This window comes from Rhinatrema bivittatum, chromosome 3 (genome assembly GCF_901001135.1).
Source record: "Rhinatrema bivittatum chromosome 3, aRhiBiv1.1, whole genome shotgun sequence".
NCBI lineage: Eukaryota > Metazoa > Chordata > Amphibia > Gymnophiona > Rhinatrematidae > Rhinatrema > Rhinatrema bivittatum.
The window spans coordinates 52,683,349-52,710,361 of record NC_042617.1 but is presented as its reverse complement, the minus strand read 5'-3'; the positions used below and the strand labels follow the sequence as shown (position 1 = coordinate 52,710,361).

Below are 27,013 nucleotides of genomic sequence, written 5' to 3'. Positions count from 1 at the left end.
AGGTATGTAATTATCTCGTATCTTGCGATTGCTGTTTGTGACTTGCATCGTATGTTGCTGACACTGGAGTGTTTGGTATATAACTGATGATAATGAGGTAACCATAGTGCTAATGTTGTTACAGTTATTATAATGGGGGAATTGCAACAGGGGAAAAGTTGGAAATAAGATTGTGAAATTGTGAAGTTGGTTTTGCATATTGTATTTCATAAAGGTTATTTCAATTACATTTTACCTGTTTCTTGCTGTTCATGTACAAGAGAAATATATATGAATAACTCAATAAACTATAAGTTACAAAGACTTATAGTCCAAGTCAGACCAATGGTCTACCGAACCCAGCAACCTGTCCGTCAACGATGGCTACTTGAAAGCACCCAGCAGATCCCAGTGGAGAGAGCCATTCCCTGTTGGTCACTGAGAAGTAAGAGGTAGTGAACCACAAGTCTACTTGGCCAACAATCGAACCTCTCCACCAGTAAGTCATCCAGATTTTTTTTAATCCAGCTATACTACTGGTCGTGACTAGATCCTTTGGCAACAAATTCTGCAGCTTAATTGTGATCGACTTAAAAATTGCTTTTTAAATTTGTTTGAAATCTGCTGTCAGTTAGTTTTCATAGTGTGCGCCCTAGTTCTAGTACTATTTGAAAGGGTAAATAATCATTGCCTGTTTACTTGTTCCACATCACACGATTTTATAAATCTCTGTCATATCATCTCTTCTCCAAGCAGAACAGCCCTAACCTGTTTAGCCTTTATCATTTCTGTCGTCCTTCTCTGTACCTTTTCTAGTTCTGCCACATCTTTTTTGAGATGGGCACCCAGAACTGCACACAATATTCAATGTGTGGTTGCATCAGAGATTTATACAGAGGCATTAGGATATTCACAGTTTTGTTCTCTATTCGTTTCCAAACAATTCCTAATATTCTGCTGGCTTTTTGAGCTGTTGCTGCATACTGAGCTGAGGTTTTCACGATGACTACAAGGTGCTTTTCCTGAGTAGTAACTCCTGATGTGCAATCCAACATTGTATACATATAGTTGGGATTATTTTCATTTTGGTCTCTAAAACATTAACATATGAAACTCTGTATGTCTCATCATGTATGCCTCCTGCTATTCAGATCCTGATAGATCTTTTCATTATATACCAGTATTTACAGGACTGAGATATCTTGATAATCCCTGCCTTAAGTAACCCATCTATGAAAAAAAAAATTAGATGGATAAAACTTCTAGGTTAAGTCATTTTCTCTCCATATGCCTCCGCTCACCCAGCTGTAACTGGATAATAACGATGTGATTCCATATATCCACTGAGATGTCTGCATGTTTGCTGTTTAAGTGCTATGACTGTGAAGTGCCTTAGATCCTGTTTAGATGAAAGGTGCTCTAGAAAACACAATCCTTTACTAGCGTACTAAATTGTCCAGAAGTTAAAATGAACCTTTTAAGGAGGTGTGTAAAAGATTTTTATCTTTCTTCATAACTCAGAAACACAATGAAATTCAAGGAATCGCTTCTCTAAGAAGTGACATATCAGAACATATACAATTGGAATCCACTGTATAATCAGCAGTTTCAGAGTCTGAGAGGGGATTCTGGGCCTGGATGACCAGCAATCTGGAGATAAGTGTTCAATAAAGGGCTTTCTGGTGCCACCTGCTGGTAAATCCATGAACCACAAGATCACTACTGTAGAGAACCATCTGTGACAAGATGACTACAGTGGGAGTTAATTAAAACAGATGCATTAGATTTGTCAGTTTCTTGGCTACATTGTTTTGACTTTGATTATTCTTCTGTTTCCTTTATGGCACTTTACAACAATGAAAAAGCGATCATATGGTGATTCAACTTGCCTGTCTGTCCAGAGGTATGAACGTTTTCCTGGAAACTTGAGGGGGAAGGAGGAAGGATCAACCATATTCTAGCAATGAACCCTACCTGTGGTGACTTGAACAAAATGAGTTTGGAGCCATTTTCAATGTTTTAGTCTAATGTTTCTGCCTTATGTGTATCAGGGGGACAGTTAAATGAGGTTGCTGCAATCAGCTGCCGAGATAGCTCCCTCAGTTTCTTGAATTTCACAAACTTAAAAATATTAGCTCTCTTTTTCAGAAGGGAGATGATGGCGTCTTGTCAGTGATATATGTCTTTTTAGCCTACCAATCTGAATAATTGGAACAGAAGGGTCATATGGTTTTGGTTGCTTTAATTATCACCTGTAGTATTACCACTTAGTTTACAGAGGGGAAAAGGGCTGCTTTGCTGTTGGGGGTTTCTGTCTTTTTAGGTTTATTTATTTATTTATTTATTTTTATATACCGACATTCAAACATGGGTATCACATCGGTTTACATAAGAACTTGAGTGATAATGTGACAGCGGTCAAACTATCTTTACAATGTAACATTGCAACATTGTGAAACTTACATTTAAGTGAAAGGTTGAGAAGTTCAAAGAGTAAGCTGAAATCCTGGCAGCTTAAAGGAGCTCCTTGGTTGTGTTAGAGTTGTTAATTGTATTTCTTAGGAGAAAGGCCATTGTGCAGTTTATAACTCAGCCAAGCAAAGAGTGATCTGCCATTCTTGCAAGGGTTGAATTACAAAAAGAGGCATTTTTTTTTTAACTGGCTATTGATTCAAGTGCTGTGTCTTAATTTTGAAAAAGGGATATTTTTTCATTTCTTCTCAGTTGTTTTGGAAAAAGGGATTATTTTGCATTGCTTTTCTATTTACTGGGTTAGTATTTCTGCTTAGTCTATAGGCTGGGAAAGGGTTGCTTTGCTGTTAGATTTATTTTATATTTTTTTCCACTTTATATTCCCTCCAAAACTAAATTTCAACCCACCCCACCTTCTAGTCTTATTATATAGACTAACCCACTAATTAGGGGGTTAGATTACATAGAATAACTTGACATTGATTGGCAAAGAAACATAAGGACATAGTTGAGATTACGGTAATTGTTAATCATTTGTAAAAACTTAACACTTAAGTAAAGTTCAGGGGAAGTTTAATTAGTAATATCATAGTAGATCCTTCAGGTAATTATTGTTAGTTGGTCTGATCTTGTGTACCCAAGGCAACAAGATATTTTTTTTATAGACCACATACCAGATATATACAAAAAAATTTTTTTTATAAACTAAAAGATCATTATTTCCTACCTCATAATTATACGTGAACAAACAAACAGGGCCACACAAAGCGAACCGATTTGTAGGCGCTAGATTTCACAGAAAAGAAGCCTGTCAATTATACCTGCAGGTCAGCCAAGGTAAAGGTTGGGGTTATTTTCCTACAAGTTTCAAGGTTCTAAGAACTGCAGAAGGATGGCTGGAAAATACTGCATCAACAATACTGCCCCCACAGTCACTGCTTCTGCCCCTATCCAAATGGGTATTCTGATCCACGCTGAAGTACCGGTTCAGTGTGAAAAATTACCAAATCTAATAGAACCCTCGCTTTAAGCCCACCTTCACTCAAACTCAAAAAAAAATAAAAATTGCTTAATCGTATACACAATGTAAATTTGTATATAATTCCTACCTTGTAAGCACTCTCTCCTGCTTATTTGCCCCTCTCTCCAGTTAGAAATTGTTTAACCTATCCTTCCTTTTCTAACAGCCTAGTTCCACTGTCCCTGTTATTATGTAACTTTTTTTGCTTTCATTGTTAACTGTTTTTCCCCCAGTTTACTGTAAACCGGTACGATAAGACCTTGTCTTGAGCATCGGTATATTAAAAGAATTTAAATAAATAAATAAATAAACTGAAAAACCTAGTTTGCAGTCCTGGAAGTGAAGAAAACTCTCTCAAGATGAGGAGGACCCTAAGCTCATATGCTCCAAAGCTGCAAAGGTCCATATCTAGTCACTGTCCAGATAAACTTATCCAGCTACCTTAGGAGGTATACTCAATAGTGCAGCCGCATTACTGAACACAGTCCGCTATCTTAAAGTTAGCCAGCTAACTTTAGGTTAGCTCTTTGGCCCAACCAGACTTAGCTGGCTAAGTTATCTGGCTAACTCCAAATATGAGACAGCCTGATAACTTACCCCTAGATTCATCAAAATGCTATACATTTCACATGGATAATGCTCGCAATAAGGAAAAGGGGCGTGGTTAGGGTAATTTTTTAGTTACCGCACTGCGTGCTATTTTAGCTATCACAACCACGATATTTTCACTTTACAGCTTGCAAAGTGCCCAGACAGGCATTTCCTTATTGTTGGGCTGCTCCTGGTGTGGGAGAGAGCGAGACAGACAGACAGACTGACTCTTTATAAGTCTCTCATATAAGTCAACTATTTATACCACTATAGGAGGGTCATCTAGTAACTCGAGGTGAGGTTTTGGTGGTGGTCTAGGGTTTTGGGGCCAGATTTACATGCATAGACAGACATACGAACAGCACACTATAAAATCAGTGAAGATTTGGAATTAAGAAAGGTACACAAAGATGAGATTTCTACAACGTTCTCTCGCCCTAGCTTGATAGTACCCAGACAGAGAGAGAGTTACTCCTGAGGGAATTCTGCGCACTGCGAAATGCAGAATTTGCACAGAATTCCCCATAAAATAGCAGAGGAGACCTAGGCATGCGGCACACGCTCCGTTCACGGCGAAGATGAAGGCCCAGTGAGCCATTCGCGGCACACGGGGGGGGCCTTCCCTTTTCACTGCGAACGGTGCACCGGGCCTTCATCTTCGCCGCAAATTGAGCCGTTCGCGGCGAAAATGAAGGCCCGGCGTGCTGCGGGATGCGCTCCGTTCTCAGTGAAGATGAAGGCCCGGCGTGCCGTTCGCGGCACATGGGGGTCTTCCCTTTTCCGTGGCATGCCAGTGAGGGAGAATGTATGTCTGGGACGGGAGGGTGAGAGACAGAGCATGGGGGGGGGGGGGGGGGGGGGGGGATGCCGGTAAGAGAGAATGTGTGTGTGAGAGAGGGGAGGGTGACAGAGAGCCTGCTTGGTAAGGGGTGGGGAGGATGTGAGAGAGAGCATGGGAGGTAAGAGAGGGTGGGTGGGGGGATGCCGGTGAGAGAGAATGTGTGTGTGAGAGAGGAGAGGGGGTGTGGAGTAGGGTGAGAGACAGCTTGGTTGGTAAGAGGGGGAGTGGGGAGGGGGGGATGCTTGCGTGTGGGTTTCAGAGAGGGAGCCTATATGAGGGGAGGGGGATGCCGGTGAGAGAGAATGTGTGTGTGAGAGAGGAGAGGGGGTGTGGAGTAGGGAGAGAGACAGCTTGGTTGGTAAGAGGGGGAGTGGGGAGGGGGGATGCTTGCGTGTGGGTTTCAGAGAGGGAGCATGGGAGGTAAGAGAGGGTGGGTAGGGGGGGATGCTTGAGTGTGGGTTTCAGAGAGAGGGAGCCTATATGAGGAGATTGTGAAGGAGTGTGTATGTGTGTGAGATTGGGAGCTCGTATGTATGAAAAAGGGATTGTGTGTATGTGAGGGTGCTAGCCTGTGTGAAGGGATTGTGTATGTGTGAGAGGGAGCCTGTGTGAAGGGGTGCATGAGAGAGAGACATAGGTAGCCTGTATGAGGATGTATGTGTGAGAGAGAAAGGGAGCTTGTGTGGGTGTGTATGCAAGAGAGAGCCCTGTATGAGGGGATGTGTGTGTGCGCGAGAGAGAGTGAGGGAGCCTGTATGAGGGTGTGTGTATGTGGAAAGGACACACTTACAGTGAATTTCTAGGAAAATTCTGCTCAAAATATTTAAAATTCTGCAACTTCTTTTTTCTGTAATAATTTAAAATGTAATTACTTAAAGACTGTCATATAAATTGTGTCATTTTGATTAAAATAAAGTTTGCAGAATTTTTCAGAATTTTCAGTTTTTTTGCGCAGAATTCCCTCAGGAGTAAGAGAGTGCATCAAGCTAGGGCAAACCAGTTAGATATTTGGGTGCTATCAAAGAAAAGAATCTTCTCTATTTTTAATTTTAAGAATATGATTGCGTATTTGCCTCTCCTTTAGGCTTCTAGCCAAGAGTCTACTGGCCTTATTACCAAATTCAAAAAATTTCTGCTTTGTTCATTCTAATTTTATTTTTTTTTAAGCTTTTTCATTAATTACAACAAAAACAAATCTGTTGTACAATTACAGATATCATTGACATTTTTCAATAGAAACATGCTAAAGACAAAACATCTCTTATCTGTTAATTTTTTAAAGAAAAAGTTGGAGAGCAAGTGTAACTGAGCGGATATATAAGGAATTTGAAACAAATGTTCAAGGTACAGCTTGAGTCATCAGAGAATGTCATCATTCTTCCGAGCCCTGAACAGGTGCTTCTTGGGAATGTGTGTCCAGAAACATACGGAGTTGCTGCGGTTCAAGAAAAACTACAGTACCTGAATGTAATCCACTTTGAAGTGCTATGAAAAGTGGAATATAAATCTAAATAAATAAATAATTTGACACACACTTGCAGGGATATTTCAAAAGAAAAGTAGCCCTCCTGGCCAAAACCTCTCAGCGCAATACTTAGAAATGTCTTCCTTCTTTCTTGAGAGATTTGGGTACATCCATATTTTCTCTCCATGAAACTGTGACATACGATTCCCACATAAACAAGCGTAACACCATGTCCTGATCAGATGAAAATGCAAAGGACACCTGTAACGTCGCTCTAGTTGAAATTGTAGTACGACTGAGGACTCCCTTCTGTCAAATTTAATGCTACTTCTGCAGGCAAATCCTTCCTTGTAGTATCTTCCTTCAAGGGGAGATAGTATATCCTTGGTATCACTGGCAATGCCTCAGTAGATACTTTCAAGATATGGAGAAGGTAAATTTTAAACATCTCAATTTCACTTGGGGGACGTTAAGAACCCGAAGATTTAGAAATTTCAAAGTATTTTCAAATACTTCCAATTTCTTTGCATTCACTGCTTCTGAAAGAACAAAATTTGATTTGCATTTGATGTAAGAATGTCGGTATATAAAAGATAAAAATAAATAAATAAATAAATAAAAATTATTCTGAAGGGACTCCACTTTATCGACTCGGGATTCCAACTGCTCCACCTTGGTATTAAGTGAGGAAATGTTTTTCTCAGCATTTAAGAACTGTTGATTAGATTCTAAAGTAATCTCAGTCAGATTCAACATTACTGTTTCCAATGACTTTGAAAGCTGACCACAGTGAATCTCAGATGGCTTGGCAAGTGGGGTTAAAACAAGGTTCCTGGACTCCACGTCTCCCTCTCCTGCTGGAGTCATAGCTCCCCTCCCCAAATTACTAGCTCCTTCCAAGTTAGCAAAATTCCCAGCTGTAATATAGAGAGAGGGCCTTCTCAACGGTAAACGCCGCGCACCACCTGATGCATCCTCTGCTTGAATATCACATTGCAGGTTTCTTTTCTCCTCTTCTCTAAATTCCGCTTTAGCTGTAAACATTTTCGCGGATTGGGGTGGGGAGGGGGGTGCTCGGTGCACCGGGGCTTAAAGATATTGATTCAGACAGTAGTGCCGACACCCGCTCCTTGTCGGCGTCCACAGTGGCTCTCTCTCTTCCGGCGTGCTTTGTTCATTCTAAATGAAATGCCACTTCAGCAGCATCCAACTCATATAACTGTTGTCACATGGTTTCCAGGGCAGAAAGGGTTGAGGCATCCCCTCAACGCTTATCTCCAGTTTCCCCAAATGCGTCAAGAGCTGCGCTCTGGCCTTACCTTGTTCCCTCTGTACAAAAAGTAGCCCTGGATATCAGCTTGCCCCTAATTACTACCTTTAGACCCTCCCAGACTAACGCGGGATTAACATCATCCATTTCATTAAACTTTAAGGCAGTGGTTCCCAACCCTGTCCTGGGGATCCTCCAGCCAGTTGGGTTTTTAGGATATCCACAATGAATATGCATGAGAGAAAACCTGCATGTTATGAAGGCAGTGCATGCAAATTTTCTCTCATGCATATTCATTGTGGATATCCTGAAAACCTGACTTGCTGGGGGGTCCCCAGGACAGGGCTGGGAACCACTGCTTTAAACAGTTGCCTAAGGCCTCATGAAGCTCAGTGACAAAACGTTTATCTGCAACCAGGCTTTCACCGAGTTGCCAATATGTCGTCCTAGGCAATTCCTTACCTACTCTCAGCCCAAGAGAGACAGGTTGGACCAGGTTATATTTCTAATACAGGACAGTGTAACCCTCCCCACTGGGCTTTATCCAGTAAAAGGTATTCTATTCTAGAATATGACTGGTGAGGTTTGGAGTAGAATGTGTAATTCCTCACCGTGGGATGACACAGATGCCAAACATCCACCACTCCCCAGTCAGTAATTTGGTATGACCATGCCCCCCCCTGCCGAATTATCCAAAAAGGGATACCTCGTTAAATTAAAGTCCACACCCATTACAATATGTCCTTTTGCCCAGGTAATCAACATATTAGAAAGTGTTTTGAAATAGGGGCCCTGTCCAGAATTTGGAGCATACACATTGGGTAATGTAAACAATTTCCCATGTATTATGACCTTCAAAAGTAAAAATCTCCCTCGCCTGCCCCGGAGGAAGTCTTCACATCTATCAGTAAGTTGTGGGCAAATAAAATATCCACCCCTCCATACTTCTTCTCCTTAGAGGCAGCAGAGAAATACTGAAGCAGAAACTGCCTAGAAGACATAAGGGCATTATATCTAGTCTTAAGATGCATTTCCTGACAGAAGATTATTTTGGCCTTTAACGTGTTAGCTTCCTTAAACGGCATTTTTCGTCTCCCCACAGTATTGAGGCCCTTATTATTAATGAATACTGATCACCCCCATGACAGCCTACAGAGAGAAAAATCTCCCCAGAGCCTTACCACACGCACTCGTAGAAAAAGAATCCCCCACCTGCTTTCTATCTTTTAACCAGTTTACAATACACAGTAGGACATTGCCTCCTATCCCATGTCTTTTTAATTTTCTCTGGAGTCTCTGCTGGGAGCAATTTGTCAAATGCCTTCTGAAAATCCAAATACACTACATCAACCAGCTCACAATTATCTATGTTTATTAATCCCGTCAAAAAAAGGTAGCAGACTGGGGAGGCAAGATTTCCCTTGTGTAAATCCATGCTGGCTGTGTCCCATTAAACCATGTTTTTCTACATTTTCTGTGATTTTGTTTTTTAGAATAGTTTCCACAATTTTTCCCAGCAGTGAAGTCAGACTCACAGATTTATAGTTTCCCAGATCATCCTTGGAGCCCTTTTTAAAGATCAAGGTTACACTGGCCACTCTGCAATTTTCAGGCATGGTAGTCAATCCCAACAATAGGTTACAAATTACGATAACAGATCTGCAATTTCATTTTTTTTAGTTCTTTCAGAACTTTGGGTTATATATCATCTGGTTCAGGTGATTTGCTACTCTTTAATTTGTCAGTTTGCCATATTGCCTCTTCCAGCTTCATTGTGATTTGTATTAGTTCTTCTGAATCAACACCATTGAAAATAGTTTCCAGTACAGGTATCTCCCCAAAATCCTCTTCAGTAAACACTGAAGCAAAGAATGCATTCAGTCTTTCCACAATGGCCATATCTTCCCTGAGTGTCCCTTTAATCTTTTGATCATCTAACGGTCCAACCAAACTTCCTCACAGACTTCCTGCTCTGGATATATTAAAAAAAAGTTTTTATTATGAGTTTTTGCCTCTAAGGCTTGTTTCTTTTCAAATTCTCTTTTAGCATGCCTTATCAATGTTTTACATCTATCTTGCCAATGCTTATGCTTTTTCCTATTTTCCTTAGATGGATCTTTTTTCCAATTTTTGAAAGAAGTTCTTTTGGCTAAAATGGCCTCTTTCATCTCACTTTTTAACCATGCTGACAGTCATTTGGCCTTCATTCCACTTTGTTTTTTAAATGCGTGGAATACATCTAGACTGGGCTTTTAAGATGGTATTTTTAAACAATGACCACATCTGATGTAAACTCAACCTTTGCAGCTGGCACCTTTCAGGTTTTTTTCTATTTTCCTCATTTTATCATCCCTTTTGAAAATGTTATGCTAGAACTCTACATTTACTTAATGTCCTCCCAGTCATTAAGTCAAATTAGATCGCATTATGTTTACTATTGCCGAGCGGCCCCACCACCGTTACCTCTTCTGTGTTCCACTAAGAATTAGATCTAAAATGACTCCCCTTCTCATCAGTTCCCAGACCAATTGCTCCATGTAGTAGTCATTTATTTTATCTAGAAACTTTTACCTCCCTAGCATGTCCTAATGTTATATTTACCCAGTCAATATTGGGTAATTGAAATCTCCCATTATTACTATACTGCTAAATTTATCAGCTTCCCTAATCTCTGTTAGCGCTCCATGTAAAGGGGTGTTAACTAGTGGTGTGCCACAGGGATCAGTCCTCGGAGTGGTTCTTTTCAACACTTGTAAGTGATATTGTGGAAGGCCTATTTGGTAAGGTTTGCCTTTTTGCCAACAATATCAAAATCTGAAACAAGGTAGAAAGCCAGGAAGATGTGAAAAGCATGAGGGATCCAACGAAGCTTGAGGAATGGTTTAGGATCTGGCAGCTAAGATTTAATGCTAAAAATGGGCTACAAAAATCTAAAAGGAGAGGTAAAGTCCGGGAGGTAAAATTCTTCTATGCATGAAAGAGTAGTGGGGTTTGGAAGTGTTCATATCTGATGATTTCAAGGTGGCCAAACAGCAACAGCAAAAGCCAGAAAGGAGAGGAATGATCAGTAGAATAAAAGAAGGTGATATTGCCCCATATAGCACAGAAAGCTGGGCCTCTTTCAACAGAAAGGAAGGTCTAGAACAAGGGGTCAATGATGAAGGTGAAAGGGGACAGACTCAGGCGTCATTGTGGGAAATATTTCTTTTCAGAGAGGAGAGTAGATCCATGGAACAGCCTCCCAGTGGAGGTGTTAGAAGAAAAAAAGCATGGGATAAATACAGGGGGATCTCTGAGAGAGTGATGGGAATTGTAAGGGCTAGATAAATTAGAGGGATGGGCAGAGTAGCTAGGCCATTTGGTCTTTTTCTGCTGTCCTGTTTCTATGTAAAGCCCTGGCGAGACCTCATTTGGAATATTGTGTATAGTTCTGGAGACCGCATTTTCAAAACGATACAAAGAGGATGGAGTCAGTCCAGGGGACAGCTAATAAAATGGTCAGTGATCTTTGTTGTAAAGCATATGGAGATAGGCTTACAATCTAAACAGGTATATCCTAAAAGAAAGGCGAGAGAGGGGGGAGATATGATAGAGATTTATTTGTCTCTGAGTTATTAATACATAGGAAATAGGTCTCTTTCAAAAGAAAGGAGATTCTGGAATGAGGGGTCATGGGATGAAGGTGAAATGGTGTAGACTGCAGAGTAATCTAAGGAAGTATTTCTTCACAGAAAGGGTTGTAGATGCATGGAACAGCCTTTTAATGGATGTGGTGGAAACAAGGACAGTATCTGAATTCAAGAAAGCATGGGACAAGCACAGGGGATCTCTGAGGGAATGGCAGGGATTGTAGAGTTGAACAGTTGTGAGGATGGGCAGTCTAGATACACACTATCTTCTTTTACTGTCATCATGTTTCTATGAATTAACTGAAATCCCCCTCTCCCCAACTTGATTTGCTAATCCTGCCGCTTTAAAGAAAGCAAGAATAGAGGATAGGAGAGAATATATGTAATCTTAACAAAACAGATGAAAATATCCAGCTTTTTTTTTCAGGCAATCAAAATAGCAAGAAAATGAACTGCCCTGAAATCAGATGAAAGTGACATACCTATTTGACATTCTGAAGCTTCCTGCCACAATTGTCCATCAATACTGATGTTCTCTTGCACAGCTGTTTCAAAGTTCTGCAACAAATGAATACAAATTGGTTAGTTTTGTTACAAAATACCGACCTTCATGCACGAAACCCCAAAAGTACAAGATCTGTGCCCCTACTTCACAGCAATATCATTAACATTCAACCTGAGGCTCTCCAGGCCCTCTTCCTTACGCTAAGGTTAGGGTGGAGTGAGAAAAAGTCTCTTTACATCTCACTGACAAAGGCATATGAACTGTGCCCCAACACACTGATCCATATTTTTTTCAGTTGTAATGCTTAAATTCTGCTTTTGGGACTGAGTGAAGAGCTTGATAACAGAGTGCAAAAAGAGAAATATCTTATTTAATAGTTATGGCTGGCATCCAAGTGTAAAAAGTGCTGTACAAGTTACAAATAAGAGTTGATAGCACATCTTATAAATTTGACTGTATAAATGCTTTCTGGTGAGCTAATAGCATGCTGATGTGTTTGCTTATAAAATACAATCTTAAGCTATTTAAAGTCCTTCTGTATTCATTAAAGATGTTGCTTACTGTTTTCTCCCTCATTTACATTTCCACTTGTGAAGAATATGTCTGAGTAAGATAACCAAGAATACCCAGACTCCTCTGCTGTACTGGCCTGTCAGAGGTGAATGAACTTTGAGAGACTTTCTGACTATCACAGATTCAAAGGATGCAGAAGAGTTGGGAAACTGGTAAATCCTGCAAAGCTTATAATTACAGGCCAGGAAGGCATCAATGACTTGCAGAGAATCTCTGAGACAGATTTGCTGGCAACAAAAGGAGAGAGGCCTATTTTAATGGCCACATTTACTTCACAATGCAGGGATACTCGTTCTGCAGGGAAATCAGGATGCAAGCCTTTATCTTGCAAATGCTGGTTTCAATGACCTGAAACCAATTTGAATGAATCCTGGTGCCAAGCTCTATTCAAGACCCAGACTGGGAGGTGTTTACAATAAACAAAGAAGAACAACAGAAGACAAGAAGAGAATACTTGCATCAAAGCCAGTATGATACAGGAACTTGTTTACATTGGGAGGAGGAACAGGGTTAGAAGAATTCTTAGTTGAGGGAGGTCCTCACAAGCATTTCCTATACAGGATAGAATGTCATGACAAACAGTATCATGTGTTTGTGGGCGGTTACACTTTTCTGGAAGCTTCGAGAATGTTGGATTTTAATTATATAAGTCAGAGCAGGGCAGAAATTCATTGAGATGCTACTTATTACAGATAGAGGGCAGATTGCATCTCACAAGAACACTTGTCTTTGCATGTCTTTTGAAAAAAGCCAAAATAAACTAAATTTTAAAACCTCTTGCTGAATTGCAGTGTTCTTGTGCCCTAAGCTATGAGTCCCAAAATTAGACACTTGCTATTCATGGACATTAGTATGACTACCAACTCAATTCACATTGGCAACCAACATTTTTTTTTTAAACTCATAATCGAAGTATATAAGTCTTAAATCAGGTACATGGTGAAGATGCGCTATGGAGGTCGCCATTGCCCGTACCTGGTGGGCATTCAGAATAGAAACCAAAGGTAATTTTCTCTTCTGGTAGCAGAATTGAATGCATTGTGCAATCCAACTGGATACTGTTCTCTTTGTAACCGGAAGACCAGGTGTATTTGGGTTAAAGGAAATAGCTGTGATGCTCGTGATGTAGAGTGCGCCAACGTTCTTTTACAGTCCAACGTATGTAACAGTCTCTCTCAGTCAGAAAGAAAATTGGTAGTTCTATGGACTGGTTTAAGTGGAATTGTGAAACTACCTTCGGAAGGAATGAAGGATGGGTCCGAAGTATCACCTTGTCATGATAAAATTGCAGATATGGCTCATAATGAACCAAGGCTTGAAGTTCACTTACTCTGCGAGCAGATATTACTTCAATCAGAAATACCACTTTCCATGTGTGCTGATTCTATTGGTTCAAATGGGGGCAACATAAGTTGCTCTAGTATGAAGTTGAGATTCCATGGAATTGGTGGTTTAGCCAATGGGGGGCGCAAATGAAGAACCCCTTTGAGGAACCTTGACACGAGTGGGTGGACCGAAATCGGCTGGCCCCTGTGGGGCCTATGATACGCTGTGATAGCACTGAGGTGAACTCTAATTGATGATGTTGCCAGCCCTGCAACATACAAGGTATGAAGATAGTCTAACAAAAGTTCCGGTGAACCATCCATGGAGTTTAAGCCTTTGGAGGCACACCAGGTTGTTATTGTTTGTAAGGTTTTGGGTGGACCTTTGGACACTGTGGCAGCTGACCACACACATGGGGGGAAGTCCCGTGAGGGGCCACCGGTCAGGCTCAGCTTTGGGACACAACACACAGAGTTATATCTTTTATTAGACAGAGTTGAGAAGCCACCAGAGGTGGCAGTAGTGAGTAAAGATGAAGCCCGGCTGGGCTTAGGGTTCCCCAGGATACTGGAACAGCGATTCCCTCTATGGCTGTGCTGTAGTGGAGAAAACTGAGATAGTGAGTACAGTGGAGCATACACAGAGTTCTGGTATAGAGCCTCGTTGGTAAAGTTATTCACACAGCGGTTTCTCCCGGAAGGTGATACAGAAGCTGGAATAGAGGCAGGCCCTCGAGAAGCGAGTACTTGGTTCCAGGGAACAGCTCTGAGGAAATAAAGTTGGTAACTCACTGATGATGTAGGCAGCGGTTTCTTCCAAGCAGAAGTGATAAGCTCAGGCAGCGAGTAAGGGAACATGGACCCTCGAGGAGCGAGTACCGGTTCCTGATAGTGACCTGAAAGAAAAGAGAGAGGCCCCCGAGGAGCGGGTACCCCGTTAGGATAAAGTCCAAAAGTTGGAGAGGCAGAGTAGCTAGGTACAGAGAGCGAATCCCATCTGTAAGGAGATCCCTTGCTAACTTGATTAGCTAGCAAAAAGTGTAGGCTTTTGTATCCGGGATGCGGGACGTTATCACAGGGGGACGCCCCTGAGGTTCGCACCAAAGAGAGAATAAGAAGCAGGGCCGCTCGGCGCCTGCACCCTATGGTACCTGGACAACATGGCGGGATGCAGCGCCCAAGCCAGACCGGGGACGCCGGAAAGGATGGCAGGCAGACGCCGCGGCAGCCAGACATCCATCAACCGTGGGAGGAGTTGCAAAAAAGGTAAGGTGGGCGGAGTGGAGACGTCGGGCAGCGACAGTCGTAACACAGGTTGAGTATCTTTTCCATTTAAATCCGTAGTTCCTACGGGTAGATGGTTTTCTTGACTGTAAGAGGATTTGTTGTGCTTCTACTGAAATAGCGGTTTCTGACAATAAGAGCCGTTCAGCCTCCACGCTGTTAAGTGGAGGGAGGCATGCATTGGGTGAAGGAGGGTTCCTCCTTCTTGCGTTAGGTGGTCTACTTGGTTCGGTAGAGTGATGGGATCTTCTACTGAAAGATGGAGAAAATAGTTGTACCAGGGTTGCCTGGGCCACGCTGGTGCTATTAGAATGAGTTGTGCTGAATCCTGTATAATTTTTGGATAGTCTGTGATGAGAGGAATCGGAGGGAATGCATGCATTAATGGTTCCGACCATGGAATTAGGAATGCATCCTGTGCCACTCTCTGTTGACTGTTCCATAGTGAACAGAAGCGAGGAACTTGTGCACTGTGCTCTGTGGAGAAGAGGTCGATCGTCGGCCATCCCCACTTGTTGAAGATGGTGCGTGCCATTTCCCGATTCAACAGGGTGAAAAACCCTGCTCAATTTGTCCGCCCGAGTGTTGATCACTCCCGGAAGGTAGGATGCTTGTATTGTTATGCAGTTGCGATGAGCATGTTCCAGAATCTGAATCGTCTCCTTGCATAAGGTCCAAGAACCGGACTCTCCTTGCTTGTTTATATAGAACATAGCCACCAGGTTGTCGGTGTATACCAGTGGTCCCCAAACCTGTCCTGGAGGGCCACCAGCCAGTCGGTTTTTGGGATATCCTCAATGAATATGCATGAGAGAAAATTTACTTGTTATGGAGGAAGTGCATGCAAATTTTCTCTCATGCATATTCATTGAGGATATCCCAAAAACCTGACTGGCTGGTGGCCCTCCAGGACAAGTTTGGGGACCACTGGTGTATACCATTAACCGATGGCCCCAGAGGTGAGGCAGGAATGTATGCAGTGCGTTCTTTATCGCCCGTAGCTCTAACAGATTGATCTGAAGGGTCTGCTCCACGGTGGACTATAATCCCTGTGTTTGTAACTGGTCCAAATGTGCTCCCCACCCCTTGTGAGAGGCATCGGTGGTTAGGAGGATGTTGTGTGAGGGTGGATGGAATAATGCTCCCTTGATGAGCGTTTTCTTTTTGAGCCACCAGTCTATGACTTTCCTCATCTCGGAGGTGAGGGTTAACCTGTTTAACAGCAGTTGTGAATGCTGTTTCCACTGTCTTTTTAAGCCCCACTGTAAACGTCGCATGTGTAGTCTTGTGTTTGTGACGGTGTATATGGCCGCTGCCATATGTCCCAGGACTGTTAGCACTTGACGTGCCGTAGGTGCCCGTGCCTCGGAGGGAACGCAGTAGACGGCTCATCTCTATAGCCCTGTCCCATGGTAAGAAGGCTCTGGACTGTCTGGTGTCCAGACGAGCTCCGATGAACTGTAGGACCTGTGTGGGCGCGAGAGTGGACTTTTTAATAGTTGATTACTAGTCCCAAATGGTCTAAACATTGGATTGTTTGTTGCAGATGTCTGCAGAGCACCTCTGGGGTGGGTGCCACCAGGAGCCAATTGTCCAGATATGGGAATATGTGAATGCTCAATTTCCGTAAATGTGCCACCACCCCGCCATGCATTTTGTGAACACTCTGGGGGCTGTCGACAGTCCAAAAGGGAGCACCTGATACTGGTAGTGGTTGTTCTGGCATTGGAATGACAGGTACCGCCAGGAAGAGGGGTGGATAGCTATGTAAGTATACGCATCCTTCAGATCTATGGAACACATCCAGTCGTTGGGCTGTAGAAGTGGTAGGATATTTTTTAAGGATAGCTTGTTCAACTCTCTGAGGAGATGCTTGTTCAACTCTCTGAGGTCCAGTAATGGTCTCTGGCCTCCTGATTTCTTGGGAATGAGGAAGTATGGTGAATAGAAACTGCCCTGTCGGGCATGAGGTGGAATTAGGCGAATTGCCTGTTGTTGCTGAAGAGATAGGACCTCCTTCAAAAGTTGGGGTTGTGGTCTTGGTATAATCCGGCTCGGTTGGTGGGGGAGCTGCGGAGTTGTGGAAAACTGTAGCTGGTATCCCTTCTCTACTACTTCCAAAACCCATTGAGCGGTTGTTATTTTGTTCCATTCTGGCAGCCAAGATGAAATCCTGCCCGGCGGATGTAAGTGCAGTGGTGGTGCTCTTTCCTTCGGCTGAAGAACTGACTGGCCTTGGTATTCCTCTTTGTTGCCATCAGATCCCACTGTGGAGTGCCCCAGGCACTCTTTATGAGTGCAAACGCCTCTCCTGCCAGCTCCCATTCTCCCAGATCTAGCTTCCATCAGCCGAGGAAATTCATCTGAAAGTTGTCCACTTCTGCTATGTGCATTGCAGAGATGTCCAAGAAATGCCCCTCTGCCATTTTCATAATGAGGGCTGCCTCCATTGCTAGGGCTGCCTTCTTTGTGCTCCCCTGCTTGTTTACATAGGCCACTGCCGTGGCATTGTCCGAGCAGACCTGGACTGCCTTGCGCTGAAAATGCGACAGAAAGTGGCCTAGAGCTAACCTGTTTGCTCTTAGTTCTAATACATTTGTGGAACTTAGAAACGCTTGGTGCGGCCAGGCTCTCGCCCATGGTACTACCCCAATCACTCCTGCCATGGAGCCCAGGACCTGTACATACCTCCACACATATGGCAGTGGGACTTGTAACAAGGCTCTTACTTGTTCCTGCAATTTCCCAATCCTTTACTATTAGATACACTCTCCCTAATTTGGTGTTGAAAAGCACCCTCAAATACACCAGCGTCTGAGAGGGTCAGAACTGGTTCTTTGCCTTGTTCACAATCCAGCCTAATTTCTCCAAGACATAAGAACATGCCATGCTGGGTCAGACCAAGGGTCCATCAAGCCCAGCATCCTGTTTCCAACAGTGGCCAATCCAGGCCATAAGAACCTGGCAAGTACCCAAAAACTAATTCTATTCCATGCTACTGTTGCTAGTAATAGCAGTGGCTATTTTCTAAGTCAACTTAATTAATAGCAGGTAATAGACTTCTCCTCCAAGAACTTATCAAATCCTTTTTTAAACACAGCTACACCAACTGCACTAACCACATCCTCTGGCAACAAATTCCAGAGTTTAATTGTGCGTTGAGTGAAAAATAACTTTTTCCCAATTAGTTTTAAATGTGCCACATGCTAACTTCATGGATTGCCCCCTAGTCTTTCTATTATCCGAAAGAGTAAATAACTGATTCACATCTACCCGTTCTAGACCTCTCATGATTTTAAACACCTATATCATATCCCCCCTCAGCCATCTCTTCTCCAAGCTGAACAGCCCTAACCTCTTCAGCCTTTCCTCATAAGGGAGCTGTTCCATCCCCTTTATCATTTTGCTTGCCTTTCTCTGTACCTTCTCCATCGCAACTATATCTTTTTTGAGATGTGGCGACCAGAATTGTACACAGTATTCAAGGTGCAGTCTCACCATGGAGTGATACAGAGGCATTATGACATTTTCCGTTTTATTCACCATTCCCTTTCTAATAATTCCTAACATTGTTTGCTTTTTTGACTGCCGCAGCACACTGAACTGACGATTTCAATGTGTTATCCACTGTGATGCCTAGATCTCTTTCTTGGGTGGTAGCTCCTAATATGGAACCTAGCATGGGTTATTTTTCCCTATATGCATCACCTTGCACTTATCCACATTAAATTTCATCTGCAAATTTGGATGCCCAATTTTCCAGTCTCAGAAGGCCTTCCTGCAATTTATCACACTCTGCTTGTGATTACAATTTTGTATCATCTGCAAATTTGATTACCTCACTCATCGAATTTCTTTCCAGATCATTTATAAATATATTGAAAAGTACGGGTCCCAATACAGATCCCTGAGGCACTCCACTGCCCATTCCCTTCCACTGAGAAAATTGTCCATTTAATCCTACTCTGTTTCCTGTCTTTTAGCCAGTTTGTAATCCACGAAAGGACATCGCCACCTATCCCATGACTTTTTACTTTTCCTAGAAGCCTCTCATGAGGAACTTTGTCAAACGCCTTCTGAAAATCCAATTCTGAAAATCTACCGGTTCACCTTTATCTATTAACTTTATTTATTAACTCCTTCAAAAAAGTGAAGCAGATTTGTGAGGCAAGACTTGCTTGGGTAAAGCCATGCTGACTTTGTTCCATTAAGCCAAGTCTTTCTATATATTCTGTGAGTTTGATATTTAGAACACTTTCCACTATTTTTCCTGGCACTGAAGTCAGGTTAACTGATCTGTAGTTTCCCGGATCGCCCCTGGAGCCCTTTTTAAATATTGGGGTTACATTAGCCACACTCCAGTTTTCAGGTACAATGGATGATTTTAATGATAGGTTACAAATTTTTACTAATAGGTCTGAAATTTCATTTTTTAGTTCCTTCAGAACCCTGGGGTGTATACCATCTAGTCCAGGTGATTTCCTACTCTTCAGTTTGTCAATCAGGCCTACCACATCTTTTAGGTTCACCATGATTTGGTTCAGTCCATCTGAATCATTACCCATGAAAACCTTCTCTGATAAGGGTATCTCCCCAACATCCTCTTCAGTAAACACTGAAGCAAAAAAATCATTTAATCTTTCCACGATGGCCTTATCTTCTCTAATTGCCACTTTAACCCCTCGATCATCTAACGGTCCAACTGACTCCCTCACAGGCTTTCTGCTTCGGATATATTTTTAAAAGTTTTTACTGTGAGTTTTTGCCTCTACAGTCAACTTCTTTTCAAATTCTCTCTTAGCCTGTCTTATCAATGTCTTACATTTAACTTGCCAATGCTTATGCATTACCCTGCTTTCTTCTGTTGGATCCTTCTTCCAATTTTTGAATGAAGATCTTTTGGCTAAAATAGCTTCTTTCTCCTCCCCTTTTAACCATGCCAGTGATCGTTTTGCCTTCTTTCCATCTTTCTTAATTTGTGGAATACATCTAGACTGTGCTTCTAGTATGGTATTTTTTAACAATAGCATCTTGCAAACTTTTTACCTTTGTAGCTGCTCCTTTCAGTTTTTTTCTAACTATTTTTCTCATTTTATCAAAGTTTCCCTTTTGAAAGTTTAGCACGAGAGCCTTGGATTTGCACACTGTCCCCCTTCCAGTCATTAATTCAAATTTGGTCATATTATGATCACTATTACCAAGTGGCCCCACCACCATTACCTCTCTCACCAAATCCTGTGCTCCACTGAGAATTAGATCTAAAATTGCTCCCTCTCTTGTCGGTTCCTGAACCAATTGCTCCATAAAGCTGTCATTTATTCCATCCAGGAACTTTATCTCTCTAGCATGTCCCGATGATACACTTACCCAATCAATATTGGGAAAATTGAAATCTCCCATTATTATCGCACTACTAATTTGGTTAGCTTCCTTAATTTCTCTTAGCATTTCACTATCCGTCTCATCATCTTGATCTGGTGGACGGTAGTATACTCCTATCACTATAGTTTTCCCCAACACACAAGGGATTTCTACCCATAAAGATTTGATTGTGCTTTTAGTCTCATGCAGGATGTTTATCCTGTTGGACTTTATGCCATCCCGGACATAAAGCGCCACACCGCCTCCCGCGATAAAATTTGTACCCCAGTATAGCACTGTCCCATCGGTTATTCTCCTTCCACCATGTCTCTGTGATGCCAATTAAGTCTATGTCATCATTCACTGCTATACATTCTAATTCTCCCATCTTCCTTCTTAGACTTCTGGCATTAGCATACAAACTTTTCAAAGTTTGTTTTTTGTTTGTATTTTCATTCTGCTTTTTAATTGATAGGGATAAGTTAGAATTTTTTTGCTCAGGTGAGTTTTTAGTTACAGGCACTTGGACTACTTTTCTTATTATTGGAACCTTACTGTCAGGATGCCCTAATTCTAATGCATCATTAGTATCCTTTGAAGATACCTCTCTCCGAACCATGCGCTGCTGAGCGACTGTCGGCTTTCCCCTTTGTTCTAGTTTAAAAGCTGCTCTATCTCCTTTTTAAAGGTTAATGCCAGCAGTCTGATTCCACTCTGGTAAAGGTGGAGCCCGTCCCTTCGGAAGAGACTCCCCCCTTCCCCAAAAGGTTCCCCAATTCCTTACAAAACTGAATCCCTCTTCTTTGCACCATCGTCTCATCCACACATTAAGACTCCGGAGCTCTGCCTGCTTCTGGGGACCTGTGCGTGGAAGAGGGAGCATTTCAGAGAATGCTATCCTGGAGGTTCTGGATTTAAGCTTTCTACCTAAGAGCCTAAATTTGGCTTCCAGAAACTCCCTCCCACATTTTCCTATGTCGTTGGTGCCCACATGTACCACGACAGCCAGCTCCTCTCCAGCACTGTCTAAAATCCTATCTAGGTGACGTGTGAGGTCTGCCACCTTCGCACCAGGTAGGCATGTTACCAGGCAATCCTCACGACCACCAGTCACCCAGCTGTCTACATTCCTAATAATCGAATCACCAACTGTGACGGCCGACCTAACCCTTCCCCTCCTGGGCAGTAAGCCTTGGAGACACGTCCTTGGTGCGAAAGGACATGAATTGCTCTCTCTGTTGCTAGCTGATCTTCCTGTAAAGAGTCAGCCCTTATTAGCCAGTCATCCAGGTAGGGGTGCACTTTGACCCTTCCTGCCTTAGGAAGGTCACCACTATCACCATTACCTTTGTAAAGGTCTTGCCTGCCTAACAGGGCGTGCCCTGAACTGGTAATGCTGACCAGCTATTTTGAAACGCAAGTAGCGTTGAAAATCCTCCCTGATAGGTATGTGAAAATATGTTTCTGACAGATCTAAGGCTGCGAAGAATTCCTCTGTCCTTACGGCCACCTTTACTGTTGCAAGTGACTCCATGCAAAAAAGGGGAACTACCAATGCTTTGTTTACCTGTTTTAGGTCCAGGACTGGCTGAAAGCTTTCCTCCTTCTTTGGTACTAGGAAATAAATGGAATACACCCCGTGCCTTCCTGATTGGATGGTACCAGGATAATATCCTGCAGCTGGACTAACCTGTTCAACGTCTGCCAGATGGCCTCTCTTCTGCTTGCCTTGTATGGGGAGGAAATGAAGGAATCTCCTAAAGGGAATTTCAATTCTGGGTGATATCCTCTGTCTATTATATCCAGGACCCACTAGTTCTCTGTTACCTTGGCCCACTCCTGATAAAAGAACTGTAAACTGCCCCCTACCGGGGGAACCACGGAGAGGGCCTGTTCCTTGTCATTGCACACTTTTGTCATTTGGGGGGGGGGGGGGGGCCCTCGGGAATTCCTTTCTTTTGGAAATTGCCTATTCCTCCAAAAGGGCTGTGATCTGCCTGAGATCCTAACTGGGCGGTAGAACTACCCTCTACCACTCCTCTGACTATACTCCCTGGGCCATTGTCTCCAATTGCCCCACCTTGTAAAAACTCTGGGTCTCACTTCTGGCAACTTTTGAGGCCTCGTTCCTCCCCAGTCTTTGACCATTTTTTCTAGGTCATTTCCGAACAGTAGCTTCCCTTTAAAGGGTAGCTTTCCTAACCTGGTCTTGGACGCAGAGTCTGTCACCCAGTTTTTCACCCTTAAGAGTGCCCTGCCATGACCTCTGTTGCTGCTAATTTAGCTGAAACTTTTATGAGGTCATACATAATATCTGCCACAAAGGCTGCTGCAGATTCCACTAGGAACACATTGACCCTAATCACCGAGGTTCCTGTCTCTTCAGAACCCTGGATCTCCTGCTGAGACCAGGTTAGAAGGACTCTGGCTATATAGCCCTTGCAGATAGCCACCTAGAGGGCCATGGTTGATAACTATTGCGTCCGGTCGCAGACGGCTGTGACCGCTCTGCCTTACCTCTCTTCTACCCTTTTCCTCCTCCCCGGGAAGGATGGCTGCCTCCGGTACTGATTGCCGAAACCCTCGGCATCTCCAACACAGCACGAGTTCCCCATCCACCACGCTTCTTCCTGAGGCCTCCTAGGCGCGCGCACGCCACCTACGCTTTTGAATATGTCATGGCGGGAACCTCGGGGGCGTCCCCACCGCATAACATCAGTACCTCCAGGTACTTAAACCTCCGCTCCGCTATAGCCCAACGAGTTAGCAAGGTCTTCAGTTTTGCTACTCTGACCGCTTCTAAACTGCTCGCTTGGATTCCTCTCTACCCTCCGGGGTAACTCGCTCCTACGGAAGCTTTGGGTACCCACTCCTCGGGGGCCTCTCACTTCTATCTGCCCTTCGGGGTTCAACTACCTAACCTAGGACACCCGCTCCTCGTGGGTCTATTTACTTTCTTCCAGGATCCTTCGGCGCTTCTAGGTACTCGCTCCTGCTCAGGGTATCCTGCACCTCAGACCTCAGGTCCCTCTCTCCATTCTTCTACCAAGGAAGTTACCAGCTCTGCCACTCTATGAGTATCGCTACGCTCCAGCTCTCCTTATTCCACCCTTCAGGTTTGGCTTATCCTGCGCTGCGGAACACCACCCAACCTTGCTACATCCAGGTGAGACCATCATCTATAGAGACTGTCTGAGCTTACTGTGATATCGCTGGCCTACAGTACTCTCTCTACCTTGAAGCAAGATTCAACTTACATCAGCAGTACAATAAAGCTTTCTTCCCTCAGTGTCTGCTTACTAGAGTCTAGTCTATCGCTGTGGTTCCCCACGGGGCCCCTACCCATGGGAGGAATCATCGCCACTTCGACCAAGAGTCCATAATATGCCACAAACCCAACAATAGCTCAAAACCTTTTTTCAGCAGTGTCTCCACTTTCCTATCCTGGAGACCTTTAAGGGCTGCTCTACTTTCCACTGGAATCGTAGTCTTCTTTGCTACTGCTGAGATAGCCGTGTCCACTCTAGGAAGATTTAGAAGTCTATCCTTGTCCTGCTGTTCTATCAAGTACAGCCTTTGCATAGTTCTACGGCTTCTAAGACTAGACTCCAGAATCTCCCACTCCGCTGTCAGCATATCCAGGATTGCCGACTGGATGCTAAAGGCCTTACATGGCTTCTTTATCCCTGTCAGGATGGGACTGCCCTTCATACTGGCCTTGGGCATATCCTCCTTGAGACTAAGGACTTGTGAGACCTTTGAAATCAGGGTCCCTAGCTCTTCAGCTCTAAACAAATGAACAGCTGAGTCCCTGGTTTCAGATTCCTCCTCACCTAAAACCTCCTCCTGAAAAGAATATTCTTCTTCCTCTCACCCCCCCCCCCCCCAGGCCTCTACATCAGGTCTCCAATCCTCCCCGTCTGATTGCAGTTTGGGCTTCTCCCCCAGGGATACTACCTCTCCTTCATTTGGAGATTGGCTGATGCATGGCTAATATGAAGTCCGAAGAGAATTCTGACTTCTCCTCCCTGGGGGTTCCAGTCACTAGTGCTGCTTAGCTGGGCTAGCCCTCCCTCTGATGCTCTGGAGGAATATCTCGACTACCCCAATGCTGGCTCTAGTAGCGCTGGAAATGACATGCTCACCGGTGTGCGCTGCTCAGCTGCCCCGGCCCAACCCCCTCCTCCCCATCTCTGCCGGGGCCTGTCTCTCGCCATCACAATTGTGGCAGAAAGACCCGGAGACGCTTAGGTACCCACTGAGCCCCCACACCTGGCACACTTCCTCCCCTTGTCCATACCTGGGGCAGGATGCCTAATACTTTGGGTCGGGCTATTTCTCCACTTTTTTTCTATTTTTACTCAGGCAACTTCAGTGGAGAAACCAGGAGACCGAAATGCCTGGCTGCCTTGGGGAGGGAAGAGCAGACTTATGGAGACTGTCGTCCAGAGAGGCTCCCCACCCCAGCCTTGACTCCTAGGGAAAGCGACCTTAGGGAAGGTCATCGCCCTAGGGCCACTCCTCAAACTGCTGAATCAAGAATTCTGTGCTTCGTCCCATCTGCTGGAGGCAGAGACTATTGACCTCCCCTCTGCTGGGCCAGTCTTTATGGTAATTACATCAGAGAGGAAGCTTTCGTACTCTGCCCTCATCTGCGGGTGGGAGGGAGACCCCCACAGGTTACTGGTCTGGCAGGATGAAGAGAAAGCATTAGTTTAATATTTTATTATATTAGATGGATCTGAAGAAGGGACATATCTATTTTTTTTGGTCTTTTAAAAATTGTCAAAAGGGACTAAGACTCCAACTTTCTCTAGGACCAATATGGCTACTAGAAATGCATTTCAGCAAAAGAATGCCATTTACAATGCTTCAGAGATGAACATAAAACTATAAACAGTGGCCAGTACTGACAGGACTATATGTAAAAAGAAAAACAAGTGGCAACTGTTTTAGAGAAAGATTCTGTTATAGCATCTGTTCTCAACCATTAAACTGGGGGAGAGGCTGCATCAATTCTTATTAGAACCCATGCAAGTATCACACCAATACATTAAAAAACCCAGTACAGTGTTTAAAAAAATTGTAATACAGAGAACAAGAGCAATGTGTAACTAATTTAAAGCCACACAAACAGTACAGTAACACTGAGACTGATGAATCCGTCTCTAGCAGTTCAGTACTATAAAGACCAATTAACCATCTCTAACAGATATTAATCCATCTCTAGCAGGACAATTACAGTAATATAGTTAGATTAAAACCCCTCTCTTACAGCACAGTGATGCAATCACCGATTAACCTGTCTCCAGTACAATGTTTACAGTAATGCATTAATCCCCATCTAACAGTCCAGACTGATTAAATTTCTAGCAGTACAATTACAATAATGTAGTTAAATTAACTCCATCTCTAATAGTACAGTAATAGACAGCTTAATACATCTCTAATAGTACAGTAATGCAGTGAAATCAATCCATCTATAATAGTACAGTAATGCAATATCGGATTAATCAATTTCTAAGTACAGAAATTACAGTAATGCAAATATGAATTAGTCCCCACCTAGCAGTACAGTAACTGATTAAACCACTTTAGTGGTACAGTAATTACAGTAATGCATTTAGATTAATCCCGGTCTCTAACAGTACAGTAATGCAATCACAGATTAATCTACCTGTAATAGTACAATTACAGTAATGCAAATATGGATTAGTCACGTCTCTTAACGGTACAGTAATGCAATCAGGTTAATCCACCTCTAATAGTGCAGTAATTATAATAATGCAGATATAGACAAGTAATGCAATCACGGATTAATCCACCGCTAACAGTACAGTAATTACAGCAATGCTGAGATAGATCAGCTCCCGTCTCTAATAGTACAGGCTGGATTAATCCCGGTCTCCGGCAGTGCAGTAACATTATTCCCCTGGTTCTCGCCCTGGCTTACCCCGCTCATGTCCCTCAGTCCCCGCTGCTTGCGGGCCTCGGGCAGCTGTGGCTGATTCTCCAGCAGGGCCCGAGTGAGGAGAGCGCACATCTCCAGCACCTCCGCCACCGAGTGCTTGGAGAAGCAACGGACCCGGGCCCCCAGCTCCTCCGACACCTGCGCCCGTTTCCCTCGGTCCTCGTCCGCAGACTCTCCTCGCTTCGCCAATCCCTGCCCGGCCGCCGCCTCCTCCCCGCTCCCCGCCATGCCCTGCCCGGCCGCCTCCTCCCCGCTCCCCGCCATGCCCTGCCCGGTCGCCGCCTCCTCCTCCCCGCTCCCCGCCATGCCCTGCCCGGCCGCCGCCTCCTCCCCGCTCCCCTCCATGCCCTGCCCGGCCGCCGCCTCCACCCCGCTCCCCTCCATGCCCTGCCCGGCCGCCGCCGCCTCTTCCCCGCTCCCCTCCATGCCCTGCCCGGCCGCCGCCGCCTCTTCCCCGCTCCCCTCCATGCCCTGCCCGGCCGCCGCCGCCTCCCCACTCCCCGCCATCCCCTGCCCGGCCGCCGACACCGCCTCCTCCCCGCTCCCCTCCATGCCCTGCCCGGCCGCCGCCGCCGCCTCCTCCCCGCTCCCCTCCATGCCCTGCCCGGCCGCCGCCTCCTCCCCGCTCCCCTCCATGCCCTGCCCGGCCGCCGCCTCCTCCTCCCCACTCCCCGCCATCCCCTGCCCGGCCGCCGACACCGCCTCCTCCCCGCTCCCCGCCATTTT

At 44.2% G+C, this 27,013-nt stretch overlaps 1 protein-coding gene across 1 annotated transcript in view; it reads right to left on the bottom strand.

The window, feature by feature from the left end:
• Positions 1-26,533, bottom strand: part of NSL1 (NSL1 component of MIS12 kinetochore complex) — a 67,617-nt gene extending 41,084 nt beyond the window's left edge. The window contains exons 1-2 of the mRNA XM_029593233.1: positions 26,270-26,533; positions 11,751-11,826 (exon numbers count right to left, since the gene is read on the bottom strand). Of these exons, the coding sequence (XP_029449093.1) occupies positions 11,751-11,826; positions 26,270-26,515 (322 nt within the window). The 5' untranslated portion in view covers positions 26,516-26,533. The remainder of the gene's footprint in view (positions 1-11,750; positions 11,827-26,269) is intronic.
• Between the last annotated feature and the right edge of the window lie 480 nt (positions 26,534-27,013).